This window comes from Macrobrachium nipponense, chromosome 7 (assembly GCF_015104395.2).
Source record: "Macrobrachium nipponense isolate FS-2020 chromosome 7, ASM1510439v2, whole genome shotgun sequence".
Taxonomy (NCBI): domain Eukaryota; kingdom Metazoa; phylum Arthropoda; class Malacostraca; order Decapoda; family Palaemonidae; genus Macrobrachium; species Macrobrachium nipponense.
Genome location: NC_061109.1, coordinates 41916169 through 41931552, shown reverse-complemented (window position 1 = coordinate 41931552; position 15384 = coordinate 41916169). Strand labels below are relative to the sequence as shown.

At 45.8% G+C, this 15384-nt stretch overlaps 1 protein-coding gene and 1 long non-coding RNA gene across 2 annotated transcripts in view; one reads left to right on the top strand and one right to left on the bottom strand.

The window, feature by feature from the left end:
• Positions 1–15384, bottom strand: part of LOC135216987 (uncharacterized) — a 183210-nt gene that overhangs the window by 87186 nt on the left and 80640 nt on the right. The gene's annotated exons all lie outside the window — the stretch shown is intronic.
• The window catches only part of LOC135217284 (zinc finger protein Xfin-like), a 113498-nt gene that overhangs the window by 63230 nt on the left and 34884 nt on the right, over positions 1–15384 (top strand). The window contains exon 5 of the mRNA XM_064253033.1: positions 711–859. Coding sequence (XP_064109103.1) covers positions 711–859 — 149 coding nt within the window. The remainder of the gene's footprint in view (positions 1–710; positions 860–15384) is intronic.

Sequence of the window (15384 nt, the reverse complement as noted above, 5' to 3'; positions counted from 1 at the left end):
AAAACTTTACTTTAAATGCTTTGGGTGTACTAAAAACTATGTAAACTGCATTTTTATTGCATTTTTCATAAAATAAAACCTCCAAATATTTATTATTTTGCATTTTTGGAGTCATATTTCTTCCGTCAGATTGGCATCGTAAGCATCGTAAACCTGGAAATAATTACTGTAGAATATAATTGAAAAGCGTTGTAACCTTGGAACATCATCTCAATGCAGATATAGTACTGAACAGTGAACGCCCCGCATTTGCATTCTCAAGATTTACAAATGCACCTATTCTTGGGTTTCTCTATGGAACATATCTACCCATTATTTGCGGAAAACTCGCCTACTCGTGGTATTCGCTAAATAATGTATTTTTATATAACTTTCATGACTAAAGGCACTTTATGTGATAAAACTATTAAAATATTCAGGTATATTATAAGAATTTTTAGAGGGATTTATTTGTGTTTGAACTATAAAAATAGGCACTTCTAAACTTTTTTTAGAGGGGTTTTAAATATTCATGGATTTTAGCTATTAGCAAGGGTGAAGGGGCCGGGGTTCTGTAATACATACCCCACGAATAAGGGAGTTCTCTGTACTATACCATTCACCTTTAATTAATAATCTTCATTTATAATATATTTTTGATAATCTTTTATGTGTTGAATTCTTGTTCATTACTCTTGTATATTAAGTCTATAATTTTCTTTCTTGCTTAGATATGAAAAAATGATTCAAGCCCTTGTGAAATCAGAATATGAAGATGATTTCTCTATGGAAGAAGAAGATTTTTCCCCTGACTACCTAACACATCGTAGAGCTCCACCTGTAGCTAAGGCAAAAGGAACATCAGGACCAGGTAAAAGAGGTAAGCATAAGCCAGTATCTTTAGTAGGCAGAATATAGTTTGTTCTGCAAGATGTTCCTTTAATTTTGAAATAGCAATTTTAATATTTCTAGGTTCCAAGTTTGGAAAATGAATCTCTTAGTTATTTAGAAATTGAAAAACCAAATATACTACAGTAACACCCCGAACTTACACGGTTCGATTTGCGCAAATTCACAATAGCGCGAACTTTTCGTCGGAATTAACTAATTACCATACACGAGTTCTTCACAATAGCACGAACATTTGCGAACCACCCTCCAGAAGCACTGCAAAACCCTGCAAAAGTGTTTATGTTTAATTTATTATGCAAATTTTTAAATTTTAAAGCTTTTCTGTATAAAATCTTTACTTTATTTTTATTTTTGTACATGCATAAATATGCAGTTAGTGCATATATGTGCTTTTATAAGATATGATACCCACTCACAAAGTTACTGCACTTTTCAAAGATGATATCCCTTCAGAAACTGTTTAATTTCTGAAGTACGTACTAATATATGTACTACAATAAGTTCAAGTTTTCATGCTTTTAAGGGTAAAATCAGTACAGGCGGCCCGCGGTTAACGGCCCAATCACTCAACGGCGAATCGGTTTTACGGCGGTTGTCAAAAATAAATATTATTATAAGGCATTTTAAAGGTATCTTTACGCACAAATTTCAGTTAACAGCGCGCTAGCGCCGTTGTCTAACGAGTTCATTCATATGTAGAAATGCTGTTTCAGACCATAAAGGTTATGCAAATTATATTAACAAATTTTATGGAGAGTTATTAGTAGGTATTATGGGTAAAATATAATGCCTCTGACGCTGTTCTATGCCGAAAATATAGAGTTACATAAGTTGCAAATTTAGCTATGGATGTGTCGATTCATAAAATGTTCATGCTTTTGTTTAAAATGTGTATGAAAATGTATTACGTGAAAGGCATTTCTGGGCTCAGCTCGTGTCGGCCTATGAAAGGATCCTTAATATCATTCTTTCTAGTAAAATTAATCTAAAATTACCAGAGAAAAACAAAATTAAGAAAATGTCAGTAAAAACTGACTCGCTCACTCTAAAAAGAAGTGTCGGTATGATAATAGGGGCGAGTGTGGGGAACACTACCACGAGACAATCACCAATTAGAACTTCCAATCAGAATCCCCCCAAGAGAGAGCTGATACCAACGGGCGATGCAGCCGCTACTACTACTACTAGAGGACGCCACGGACAGCCAGCGCCCTCCTAGCGGACATAATTAATTTTTAGCGCTAGCGTCAAGACGCATTTTTCCTTGTGCTGTGTTATTACGGGATTTATCTTCAATTAATCTTACCAATGGAACGCCTCTGCTATTGCCACTGGCTAAGTTAAGTAACTCATAAGTAATGTTTTACCGCATTTTTATCTTCCGGGTACCAGTATTTTCCTCTTAAATAGGTCATATACGGTTCCCCGGTTGTCTCGTGGCGGCGCCATGCTGCTCGTTAAGAATTCCCGGTCCTCCATACTGGGACTTCTTATACTTATGGGCTTACTATATTACGTTCATTGTTTTTACATCGAGTTTTAAGCTAGTTTTAGCCCTCCTACCATATCTCTTAGTTTGGTATTTAGGGCTATTATTATTATTACCGCCCAGCATCCCAGGCTCTTGCTCTTCATCGGCTATCGCGGTGGCTCCGAGTAGGCTTCTGTTTCTTGGAACAGTCTGCCTCCTCCTGGGCTTCTTTTCTCTTTTACTAAAAGTGTCTTTTCCATCTTTTCGATGTATATATTTATTATATTTAGGGTGTTAGGCTAGCCTAGGTGCTTGTTCCTTGTATTGGTACAGCCTGGTTCACGTGGCCCATCTCACGGTTGTGTTGCTCGCGGCCTAGGCCACTTGCGGTCACGTGTTCCATCGCACCTTACCCTGCCCCTGCCCTCCCTCTGGCATAGGGAGGTTGCTGGGTGACCCCTTGGTTGTCATGACAACCTCAGTCGCCTTCTCTCTCTCCCTCTCTGAGGTGGCCAGGGGTTTCCTCCCAGCGGGGGGTATAGGGCGACCACTCATGAGGTACCGGGTCTCCATGCGGGTAGTCGGTGAGGCGGGGCCGGGAGGAGTAGGCCATCCCTCCCCCCTCTCTCACTCCCGCCGTGTTACGCCGAGACCTTCCTCACCCCCCTCCCCAGTTGCTCAGCCACTCCCACCTCGATATAACGAAAGGAGCCTTCCGTCGCAGCCGGGGCACCTTTGGTATAGATTACTGGCTCCGCTAGCGGGCGGGGTGGTCACTACTAGTGGTCGGTTGCTTGCCTACTAGATCTTACATCTCTCCCCCGCTACGGAAGGGAGCTTGCTTCTTACCCGCGCACTCTTCAGTAGACGGGCGGGAGAGAGGTTGTTATTATTATTATTTTAAGGATATACCCTAATTTTTCAATGAATTGTGTAATGTTATTATTAATATCTACCATCCCCGCCATTTTCCGTCGTGGTTTCCAATTACCACCACTCCTGGTTGGTTTCCTTTTGTGTCCCCGCCATCAGCGGAGCTATAGCCTAGGGCACACAACCAACCTGGTTACCACACGTATTTTGGCGGGGCTCTGGTTTAATCAACTTTATCGCTCCGGCACCAGCGGAGCATCTGTTAGACTGTAAGTGTTTACCTGGTACTCATGTATCTTTCCACTTACAGGCTACCAACTGTCAGGTCCCAGCGTGCAACGCGACGTTGTACGACCCTGCGGCCACGATGAGTGCAGGTCTCACGCCCCCTGTGCCACGTTCATACAATGAGATGATCGTCTGGCACCCAGAAGCCTGCGCCATCTGCTACGACCTAGTCGGTCAGCTGGGAGATGGGGTAAGTCCGTTATAGGCTTCCTTATCATTTACTAACAACTCTTAGTCATAAGTTTGTTAACCCCGTTCCGCCACTAGAAGCTAATCTCGCCTTTCTTTCAGGCTACTGGTGTGAGGGAAGTCGCCCTCGCTACCCTGAAAGCGTGGGTGGGCGGCTTCGGGAAGAACGCCGCCAAAGGCCAGCCATACATCTTGATAAGAAGCTGGCCGTCCAGATCTTCCCGCAGGCAAGTCGACTGGTTACGTTGACCCCTTGTCCGCGGCCCCTCTGATAGCCTCCATCCAGCAAGACCTCCAGCAATCCTTTGGGGTCGTAGCCTCCCAGGAGTCGGTCCCGGACGTCGCTGCCTGGACCTTAACACCGAGCCCATGGCGGTAGGGGTAGAGGATTTGTTGGTTGAGGTAGGTGTGTCGGGCGCCCAAGGTCTTTCCTTGGGTGCTCCTGGATCTTCTCCTGTCCCTTCTTCGAGTGCTTCTTTCCAAGGCTTTGTGGGATCTGAGATCCCTACCCGCTCTCCGCTCTCTCTGTACCCCAAAGGTGAAGGGACAGAGAGAACCGAAGACTCTGGCCAAGACAACTTCTAGGAAGTCGTCTTCGTCTTCTTCGGCTAGGAAGTCTTCGACTTCTACGCCGACGCGGTGAAAGCGAAGCCGAGCTCTTCTCACTCAAAGAGCTCTAGAAGCAAGGCTTCTAAGGAGAAGGCTCACGCTCCCGCCGAGCCAGTGCCTTCTCCCGCCTCCACCGCTTCCACTCCGGCTACGCCGGTAGGAGGAGCAGGGCCTAGCACCTTTGATCCCTCTGCTTTCTCAGCAGTGGTGATGCAACAGGTGGGCGAGCTGGTTGGCTCGCAAGTCTCCGCCCTGGGGACGAGATTCGAGCAGATGTTCGCACAGTTGTCGAGCACTCTGTCTCAATCAGGCCAGTCGATACAAGATCTCTCTAACAGGGTTAGGGAGAATGAGGACCGAGTAGCCGGGCTCTATCTCAGGTTCCTCTTCCAGTCTCCCCAGTGCCAAGCACTGGCATTCTCCAACTCCCGCCATACGACTCTCTGCCAGCTTTCTCCATGGAGAACCCATGGAGAGTAGCTGCCTACTCTCCTTTCAAGGATGGGGATGATCTCTATCCCGGAGTGTGGAACTCGGAGGATTGAGGACTTCGAGTTTTACCCTCCGGGTCTGACGCAGCCTTTCATCGGTTATGCTAGGCTGACTGTAACGGCTCTGACTAGGGAAGACAAGATCTCTAGAGAGTCTGTCCTATATAGTAGAGATCATGCTCAGCGGGAATGGGTTCACTGCCTTGAGGACTGGGAGTGCACGAACACTAAACTCCAGGCCTACAAGAGTCCCTTTACTATTTTCGCGACGGAAGAGGAGGTTTCTCTTCCGTTCGCCACGAAATTAGTAGAGAAGTCCCTTCAGGCAGTCCTCAAGGATGAGCCCATCCCACAGTTGAGGGAGGCGGAGTCTACTTCTCCGCTCTTCCGGCTTTCGGAGAATTGTGGGAGAACTTGCCAGCTACGTTCACGCTTGGTAAGCTCAAACCGGACTGCGCCATGGACCAGTTCGGCGAGAAGCTACCAAGGCTGCCGGATTCCCTAATCCAGGCAGAGTTTGATGCGCGAAACCAGGTTTGGCAGGTCCCTCAATTCCTTATAATTACGGAAATGGCTGCTCTCTCTTATGCTACGGAACCGCTGTTCAAGATTTTGGCAAAATCTCAGTTCCAGACGGTACTAACAGACGCTTCGACTTCTTCCAGGCTAGGAGGAATTGCCGGAAGCATGTCTACAGGAGTGTACTATTAGGCACGAGCCGAATAGACTCTTGGCTTCTAGCATGTGGGGGAGCGGATCTCTTCCCAGAGTCCGCTGTCAACGAAGTGCACCACGAAGCTGCTAGGCTCAACCAGAGCCTTAGAGCTAGGTGGGGTATTTCCTCGAAGAGGAAACAAGATTCCGTTCCCACTGCTGGTAAGAAACCAAAGAAGGCTGGTAAGAGGTTCCAGCCGTATCAGAAACACCAGCAACAGCAGCAATTTGTGCAGGCTGTCCCGGTTACCCAACAAGGACAACCTGCTAGTTCGAAACAGAACCAGCCCATCCTCCTGTTGTCCCCTCAATCACAGCCCTCCACCTCCTACGCAATCTCGCCGGCCTTCAACCCTACATATGAGGCTCAAGGCTACAAAACAGCCGAGAGGTAGGGCGAGAGGTTACTTTCGTCAGCGTGGCGCAGGAAGGGCGCACAAGGAGCAGGCAGTTCAGAGGAGGGCGTGGTGGGTCAACCCGCCCATCAACAATGAGGCTCCCAGGTAGGAGGGAGGCTGTTCCTCTTCCGCCACAGGTGGGGGTTCAGCAATTGGGCACAGAGCATAGTGTCCAAAGGATTGGGTTGGAGTTGGGTCAAAGATCCTCCTCCAATCAAATCATTCCACCAGATACCATCAGAGGAATTGACAGATTACGCGGAAGAACTCCTTCAGAAAGGAGCTATTGCGAGAGTCAAGCATCTAAAATTTCAAGGTCGCTTATTCAGCGTGCCAAAGAAAGGCTCAACAAAAAGAAGGGTAATCTTAGACTTGTCAAAGCTAAACTCTTTCATTCGTTGCGACAAGTTCAAGATGCTTACCTCTCACAAGTAAGGACCTTACTTCCGCGTGGAGCCGTCACATGCTCCATCGATCTTACAGACGCATACTATCATATCCCTATAGCCAGGCACTTCCGCCCATTCCTAGGATTCAGGCTAGGAAATCAAACATTCTCATTCAAAGTGATGCCCTTCGGTCTGAATGTAGCCCCCAGGGTATTCACAAAAATAGCAGAAGTGGTTGTACAACAATTGAGAGCTCAGGGAATCATGGTAGCAGCATACCTCGACGATTGGTTGATCTGGGCACCAACAGTCGAGGAATGTCTCAAAGCCACCAAAAAGGTAGTTTACTTTCTGGAACATCTGGGGTTCCAGATAAACAAAACGAAATCCAGACTTACTCCGGAGTCTCGTTTTCAGTGGCTAGGAATCCAATGGGATTGTCTTCCCACAATCTGTCAATTCCAGTGGCCAAACGGAAAGGAAATAGCAAATCTGTCAGGCAATTTCTCAAATGCAAACAAACGTCAAGGAGAAACCAGGAGAGAATCCTAGGGTCCCTTCAGTTTGCTTCGGTAACAGATATCCTCCTGAAGGCAAGGCTGAAAGATTTAAATCGAATTTGGCGATCAAGAGCAAACACCAAATACGAGACAAGTTGTCAGTAATCCACAGATCCTCCGCAATCAACTCCGTCCTGGTCAAAAGTAAAGAACTTAGCCAAGAAAGTACCCTTCAATATCCCCTTCCAGTGTTAACCATTCACACGGACGCCTCCCTGTCCGGGTGGGGGGGATACTCTCAGTTCAAACAGGTTCAGGGGACTTGGTCAGTTCAATTCGCCAGCTCCACATAAACGTGTTGGAAGCAATGGCAGTATTTCTTACCTGAAGAAGAGACTGCTTCCCCCGAAGAAGTCTCATCTAAGGCTAGTTTTGGACAGTGCAGTGGTAGTTCATTGCATCAACAGAGGAGGGTCCAAGTCCAAGCATGTCAATCATGTCATGATAGCCATCTTTGCCTTAGCAAACAAACACAAAGGCATCTGTCTGCCACTCACCTGGCAGGAGTAAGAAATGTGATAGCAGACGCCCTGTTCCCGGTCAGTTCCTCTGGAATCAGAATGGTCTCTAGACGACGGGTCATTCCAGTGGGTAAGCCTGAGAGTCCCAGGTCTCCAAGTGGATCTCTTCGCCTCACAAGCGAACCACAAGCTCCCTTGCTATGTGGCCCCCATGGAACCTGGACCCTGGCTTATGCACGGACGCCCTGTCGTGGACTGGAATCAGTGGAGGAGAAATTTATGTTTTTCCTCCAGTGAATCTTCTCTTGAAAGTCCTAAGCAAACTAAGGTCTTTCAAAGGGATAGTAGCTCTGATTGCACCGGACTGGCCCAAGAGCAACTGGTATCCTCTTCTTCTGGAATTGGGTCTCCGACCTCAACGGATCCCCAATCCCAAGCTATCACAATCAGTACAAATGAGGACTGTGTTCGCTTCCTCAGGGAATTCTCCAGACCCTAACTTTATGGACTTCATGAAGTTTGCGGCTAATAAAGATGCTAATATTGATCCACAGAATATTCTCTTCCTAGAATCAGATAAGAGAGAGTCAACCATTAGACAATATGACTCAGCTGTTAAAAAATTAGCATCTTTCTTGAAAGAATCGAACACTACACCATGGACAGTTATCTGGCTATATCCTTTTTCAGATCCTTGTTTGAAAAAAGGTTTAGCAGCTAGCACTATTACCACTCATAAATCGGCTTTGAAGAAAATCTTTCAAGTAGGTTTTCAGATAGATCTGACTGAATCTTATTTCACGTCTATCTCTAAAGCCTGTGCTAGACTTAGACCTTCCCAAAGGCCTACTACAGTTTCATGGTTCTTAAATGATGTCCTCAAACTAGCTTCAGATACTGACAACTCATCTTGTACATTCATAATGCTCCTGAGGAAAACATTATTCTTATTAAGCCTAGCCTCAGGAGCTAGAATTTCAGAACTGTCGGCTCTATCCAGGGATGCGGGTCATGTGGAATTCCTCCATCAGGAGAAGTTCTACTTGCTCCGGATCGTAGCTTTTTAGCCAAAAATGAGGATCCTCTTGCAAGGTGGGCCCTTGGAAGGTTATCCACTTCCCCAGGATCCTTCTCTCTGCCCAGTATCAACTCTTAGAGCCTTTCTATCTGTACTTCTTCAAGATCCTCAGGTGCTCTCTTCATGAGAGAAAAAGGTGGTACTTTGTCAGTAAAAGGTATTAGACAACAAATCCTTTACTTCATTAAACAAGCCAATCCTGAGTCATTTCCAAAAGCACATGATATCAGGGGAGTAGCCACCTCAATTAATTATTTTCAACATATGAACTTTCAGGATCTTAAAAAGTATACTGGATGGAAATCCCCGACAGTCTTTAAACGCCATTATCTAAAGTCCTTGGAATCTTTAAAGTTTTCAGCAGTAGCAGCGGGAAACATTGTTTCCCCTGATTACTGTATAGTAGTTGTAGTATAGATCCAGGTCTCTTTCTACCTACATCATCCAAACATGCCTCACCCTATCGCCAGGCTACTCGAATATCATAGCCTTAGCCGCTGAATCATATAGTGGATTGTCCCTTATTATTTTTTTGCTAGGGACATCCACACTTGTACTGATTAGTGTACTTCAGTGTACCTACCCTTATTTTTATGCTAGGGTAGGACACAATGTGTTTGTATATATTTGCCAAACTTGTATTAATGATGGACTTCAGTGTACTACCCTTATTTTTATGCTAGGGTAGGACACAATGTGTTGTATATTTTGTAAATATGTTCAAGTAAATCCCTTTTTGTTGTATTACATGCATCACTGTAATTTACTATAATTACCATTTAAGTACTTTAAGATTACTAACGTTCTGTTGTTTTACTGTTTAGTATAAGTTAGTTTAAGTGCTTAGTTTGTATGCTGTAATGATTACTTATATTATATCCATCATTTTACACTGCTTTTCATTTGTTCCTTTTTTTTTTCCCATCTTGTCTGTTTCTCTGGTACTCTTTCATAGGCCGACACGAGCTGAGCCCAGAAAAGGGATTTTGACGAAGGAAAAATCTATTTCTGGGTGATGGCTCGTGTCGCCCTATGAAACCCCCCCTTTATGGTTTTCCCCCCTTGCAGGACAAGATGTTTTAGATTAAGGATGTCCGCTAGGGGCGTGCTGTCCGTGGCGTCCTCTAGTAGTAGTAGTAGCGGCTGCATCGCCCGTTGGTATCAGCTCTCTCTTGGGGGATTCTGATTGGAAGTTCTAATTGGTGATTGTCTCGTGGTAGTGTTCCCCACTCGCCCCTATTATCATACGACACTTCTTTTTTAAGAGTGAGCGAGTCAGTTTTACTGACATTTCTTAATTTTGTTTTTGTTTTTCTCTGGTAATTTTAGATTAATTTTACCTAGAAAGAATGATATTAAGGATCCTTTCATGGCGACACGAGCCAATCACCCAGAAATAGATTTTCCTTCGTCAAAATCCCTTTATTATTTCTGTACAGAAATATGATACAAAGGCAGCTTTTGAAACTGCCCTTCACGTTATCAAATACGATGTTTTTTCATGTTCTTTCTTGTAAGCCGCCGCCTGCCGCTCTTCCGAAAAAATATCGATTTAAAAAAAGTGACAAATTAGCGATCGATGTGTCGATTTTATAAATGTTTATGCTTCTAAGTTTAAAATGTATATGAAAATGTACTACGAATAGGGTATTTCTATTTCTGTGCAGAAATATGATAAAAAGGCAGCTTTTGAAACTCCCCTTCAAGTTATCGACTACGATGTGTCGATTCATAAGTGTTCATGCTTTTGTTTAAAATGTGTATGAAAATGTATTACGTGAAGGCATTTTATTTCTGTACAGAAATATGATACAAAGGCAGCTTTTGAAATTGCCCTTCACGTTATCAAATACGATGTTTTTTCATGTTCTTCTTGTAAACCGCCGCCTGCCGCTCTTCCAAAAATGTCGATTTAAAAAAAGTGCAAAATTAGCCATCGATGTGCTCGATTTTATAAATGTTTATGCTTTTGTTTAAAATGTTGTATGAAAATGTACTACGAATAGGGTATTTTTATTTCTGTGCAGAAATATGATAAAAAGGCAGCTTTTGAAACTCCCCTTCAACTTATCGACTACGATGTTTTTTTCAAGTTCGTTCTTGTATGCCGCCGTCTGCCGCTCTTCCGAAAATATCGAGTTAAAAAAAAAAAAAGTGCAAATTTAGCGATCGATGTGTCGATTTTTCAAATGTTTATGCTTTTATGTTTAAAATGTGTATGAAAACACATTGCGTAAAGGAACCTCCGATCCTCTCCCACGAAAGGAACGCTTACCTCTGCCTCCTTACCGAGCGGTCATACTTCTGTGAAGATTGACTCTCGAAGGCTTGATTGTAAGCTGGAGAGATGGCGTAAGAGGTGGAGGGCTGAGGCTGAGGGGAGATCACGTAAATTGGCTGTGATTGAGCCTTTGAAGTGGAAGGTTGGGCTGTTTGCACTAAGGGAACCGCCGGAACTTGCTGAGGAAAGCGTGGCTGCTTTTTCTGGTAAGGTTGGAAACGCCTGGGTTTCCTTTGCCCCTTACCTTTAGCTGTCAGATCTTGCCTCCTCTTAGCCGTAAGGCCCCAACGGTCCTTAAGGCTCTGGTTCAACCTCGTAGCCTTCTGACTGGACTTCCTTCACCATGGCTTCGGGAAGAGATCTGCTCCCCAGATGTTCGACGAGAGTAAACCTATTCGGCTCAGTGCCGGATGGTTGCTTCTTGTAGGACATGCTTCCTACAATTCGTTCTAGCAGTGGCAAACTCAAACATATCTGACTGTACCGTTTGAGTCAGGGATTTGGTCATAAGTTTGAAAAGCGGCTCTGAGCCATAGGCTACGGTGGCCACTTCGGTCATAGCCATAGAATTAATCGATCTGGCTAATCGCGATTTGCGTCAAATTTCAGCCTGAATAAGGCTATCTGGGAGCCTGGGCAGCTTTCACCAAACTGCTCCATAGCACAGTCCGGTTTGAGTTTGCCAGCTGAGAAGGTGTTCGGCAAGTCTTCCCACAATTCTCCGGCTGAAGGAAGTAACGGAGATGTGGGATCTGCTTCCTTCAGTTGAGGTATGGGGTCCCCCTTCTGGGCCGCTGGAATGTAGACCTCGCGATCTTTGTTAGGAAAGGGAGCGGGGTACTCTCATCCATTGTGAAGATGGTAAAGGGACTCTTGAAAGGTTGTATCTTAGTATTAGAACAATCCATGTCCTCTAAACACCTGAGCCATTCTCTCTGAGCCTGGTCTCGTGAATAGAGGACTGTCTCCTTTGGTACCCTATCATCCCGAACCATGGCTGAGGCGGTGAGCCTTGCGTAGCCTATGAACGGGGGCTGGAGGTCTTCCGGGTAGAACTCGAAGTCCTCTATCCTTCGAGTTCCAAATTCCGGTATAGAAATGAGTCCGTCTTGGAAGGGGGCGCGTATGACGCTACTCTCCATGGGTTGTTCATCGAGAACGGAGGTAGAGAGTCATACGGAGGAAGCTGGGCTCCACCTGTATTGGAAAGTGGAGGAGAGGCTAGAGGAGCTTGGCTCAGTCCGGCTATAATGGAGTCTTGAGAAGTAATCCTATCCGACAACGAGAGATCATTTGTTCCATGCTACTCTTTAGAGACCCAACCAGGTCGCCCACCTGTTGTAACAGGCCAGCATTGGAGTCCAAAGCCGGAGCTGCTGCGGAGGTGGGAGGGGTGGCTCTGAATCGGAACCAAGGGTAGCGGAACTGACGACTCTGCCGGAGTGTGAGATCTCTCTCTGGAGGAGTTTACTCCTCGAGGACTAGAGCCGGACCCAGAAGCTTTAGATCTGTCTGCTCCGGGATTCCTAGCCGGAGACTTACGAGAGGAGGATGACGCCGAAGCCGTCTTCTTAGACGACGACGACGTCTTTGTCAAGGATTTCACTGCTTGACCCTTGACCTTGGGTCTAACCGAAGCGTCAGGAGGAGTATACAATTCATCACCCGTAAAGCTTGGAAGGATGGAGAGGTTGCAGGGAGTAGAAGAAACAGTTACGCCCAGGGTGACCCTTCTTGGGTGTCCACCTTACCTACCTCGACCAACAGGTCGTCTACACCTACCATAGGTTCTACATTAATATCCAAACGTCGCGACTTCCGTGGAGATGTCCTGGTCCTGGTCAGTCAATGAGGCAGCCAGCTGTTGTTGGATGAAGGCGATAGTCGGGGCGCCTCTACTGGGTCGACGTACCCTGTCGCCTGCCTCCGGGGAAGATTAGTAACGCCAAACCGTTTTTTCCAGGATGCAGGGCATACCCTTGGCGGCGTTCTTCCCGAAAACCGCCGACCCAGGCCCGCAGGGTTGCCAGTGCTGGTATCCCTCACTGCCGGCGCCTGGAAGAGAGGGTATTGATTAGATTTAAGAATCACTTAAAGCTAAAACTTAAAGTAATAATTAAACTTATAGGGGCTATAGGGCCCCTTGAATTTCCTTAAGTTAGAGTGATTGATGAAAACTTAAGCACTATAACAGATGCGGAGCAGCTACCGGAGATGGAATACTTACCCGTCTAAAAGCTGGCTCACCAGATCGTAACATATGGTACACGTCTCATGGTACCAGACCTGGATGTCCCCGTGCGGAGTCGCGCATGGATAGCATGGGACCGGCACTTCGTGTCCACATGGGAAGTCCTGAAGTGTGGCGGCGCATCCCGGATGCTCACAGTTGGTCGGTCTGTAAGTGGGAAGACACATGAGTATCTTAAAGAATATCACTTACAGGCTAAAGGACAGAAGAACTCCGTTGCATGCCGGAGCTCGGAAAAAATTGGGCATAACCCCTCCTTAAACGCCTGAATAGGCTATAACCCCGGAGAGATCCGGTAAGACAGGTAAGGGAGGGGGGATGGTTCAAGGTACTTAAGATAAACTTAATAGTTAACCTAATAACACTTAAACCCAAAAACTCGAACGTACCGGACTACGTCCAGTGCGTGGCGGAGTGTTGTAACTCAGCGAGACGGAGAGGTTAGCAGGGACCAACTGTTATGTTCCGGTCCACTCTGCTGGGTGGACTAGCACCTTTCCGCTGGATGCCAGGACTCCGGTGGTAAAGGAGCCCTAGTAAGGTGGGAAAGAGCGAGAAGGCATACAGGCTCGAGCTAGCAACGGAGCGACAGGGTAGCAACGGAGGGGGGAAGGCCAGTCCCCCCCCCATGTTACCATCCGGCCGGACCGAGAAGCCGGAGAGGTCGAGTCCAGTCTGGGTCTGTCCCGTCCCACTACTCCCTCCGCCTGGGGGGAGAGAGGGAGGCAGGCTCGGGTATGTGGAGCGAGCATGGGTAGACCGACCCCCCCCCCCCCGACTCTATAGAAGAGCGGGAGGGGGGGGAAGGTGACTGGACAGGCGTCTGGCTGCCTCGTGATCACGTAGTGACCACGGGGCGGTAAGGACAAAACAAAGACAACTAAGCCTAGGACAAACCAACTGATCAGAGAGATGCTATCGGGAAGCAACTGAACTGATGAGCGGTAGCATATAGGCCCACTGGACCAAAACCAACTGATCAGAGAGATGCTATAGGGAAGCAACCGAACTGATGAGCGGTAGGGTATAAGGGCTCAATGAGCCAATGACCTAGGCTAAGCAAGCCAGACGCCTAACTAACCTAAACAATATCAAATAAATAATTCAAATGAATAATAATGAAAGAAAGAAAACAATATAGAAGGAGAAAAAATCCAGGAGTGTACGACTAACCCGAAGGCAAGTCTACCACTCAAAGCTAGTCGGGGCCGATACTAAGAGCCGTGACTAGGGTCTGGATAGAAGGAGCCTACATAAGGTAAAAGACATGCATGCATGACAAACCCGTGTAGACAGTACCCTAAGTAAAGCGGATAATTAAAATAGAGCGTACATAAATAAGGGGATGTTCTGGGTATGGGTGACCGAGAACGAACTCACCACGAGGCAGAACCATGCTGCCATGCTTCCGACCTAGAGTTCGTATTTATACCTAAAAAACGGCAAATACGGGCTCAGGGCCGGAAAAAACCAACTAACCATAAATACTGAGTACTTAACTTAGCTGCTGCGATGGCTGCACGCTCCATGGTAAATAAATCCAACGAAAGGGCACAAAAAACACAGAGAGAAAAATGGCACGTGTGAATCGTGTGCGCTAACTGAAAAGGATGGCCACCAGAGGCGCAGCAGTCGGCAGCATGGGATGGAGTAGTAGTAGTACTCGCTGCCCACTCTGTGGGTCGGCTCCCCTCTTGGAGGGTTTTGTAGTGGGAGATTTCTATTGGCATTTGGCTCGTGGTAGTGGTCTCACTCGCCATAGTGTTCATACCGACACCCTCTTGGAGGGTGAGCGAGTCAGTTATACTGACCTTTTTCTTTATTTATTTATTCTCTGGTATGTGTTAGTACATTTACCCTAGAAATAATAGATTAAAGGATATTTCGCGCAGCGACACGAGCTGAGCCCAGAAATAGATTTTTCCTTACGTCAAAATCCCTTTTTTGTACAGAAATAAGATACAAATTAAGGCAGCCTTTGTAACTAGGCTCCACGTTGTAAGGGGAGGTTTTTCATGTTCGTTCTTGTCCGCAGTTCCGAAAAATGCTATTGTGTTATTTTATTAATTACGCATCTTTTCCATAAATCCTTTAAAAAGTTTTACATTATTTCACTGTATCCAAGAATATTGTATGTATTCTCATATTATTGTATTTTAAAATACTACGGCAAACTTAAGCCGTATTCCGCGGAGCGGCCAATGTTGTTTGGTTTGAAATCAGCTGATGAATACGAGTCTGTTTCACCATAACGCAATTCTGAGCGAATGCTCTTGCTTCTAGTTAGCATAAACGAATATTCTATATACTTGGACTTATATGAGACAAAGTTATTTTTCCATATACAGCGTGTTTTTAGGTGGAAATATTTATTGAATATGTCTTGTTGTGAATGTGAACTACTATTTTTTTTCGTTAACAGATTACGTTGGCGGCATGT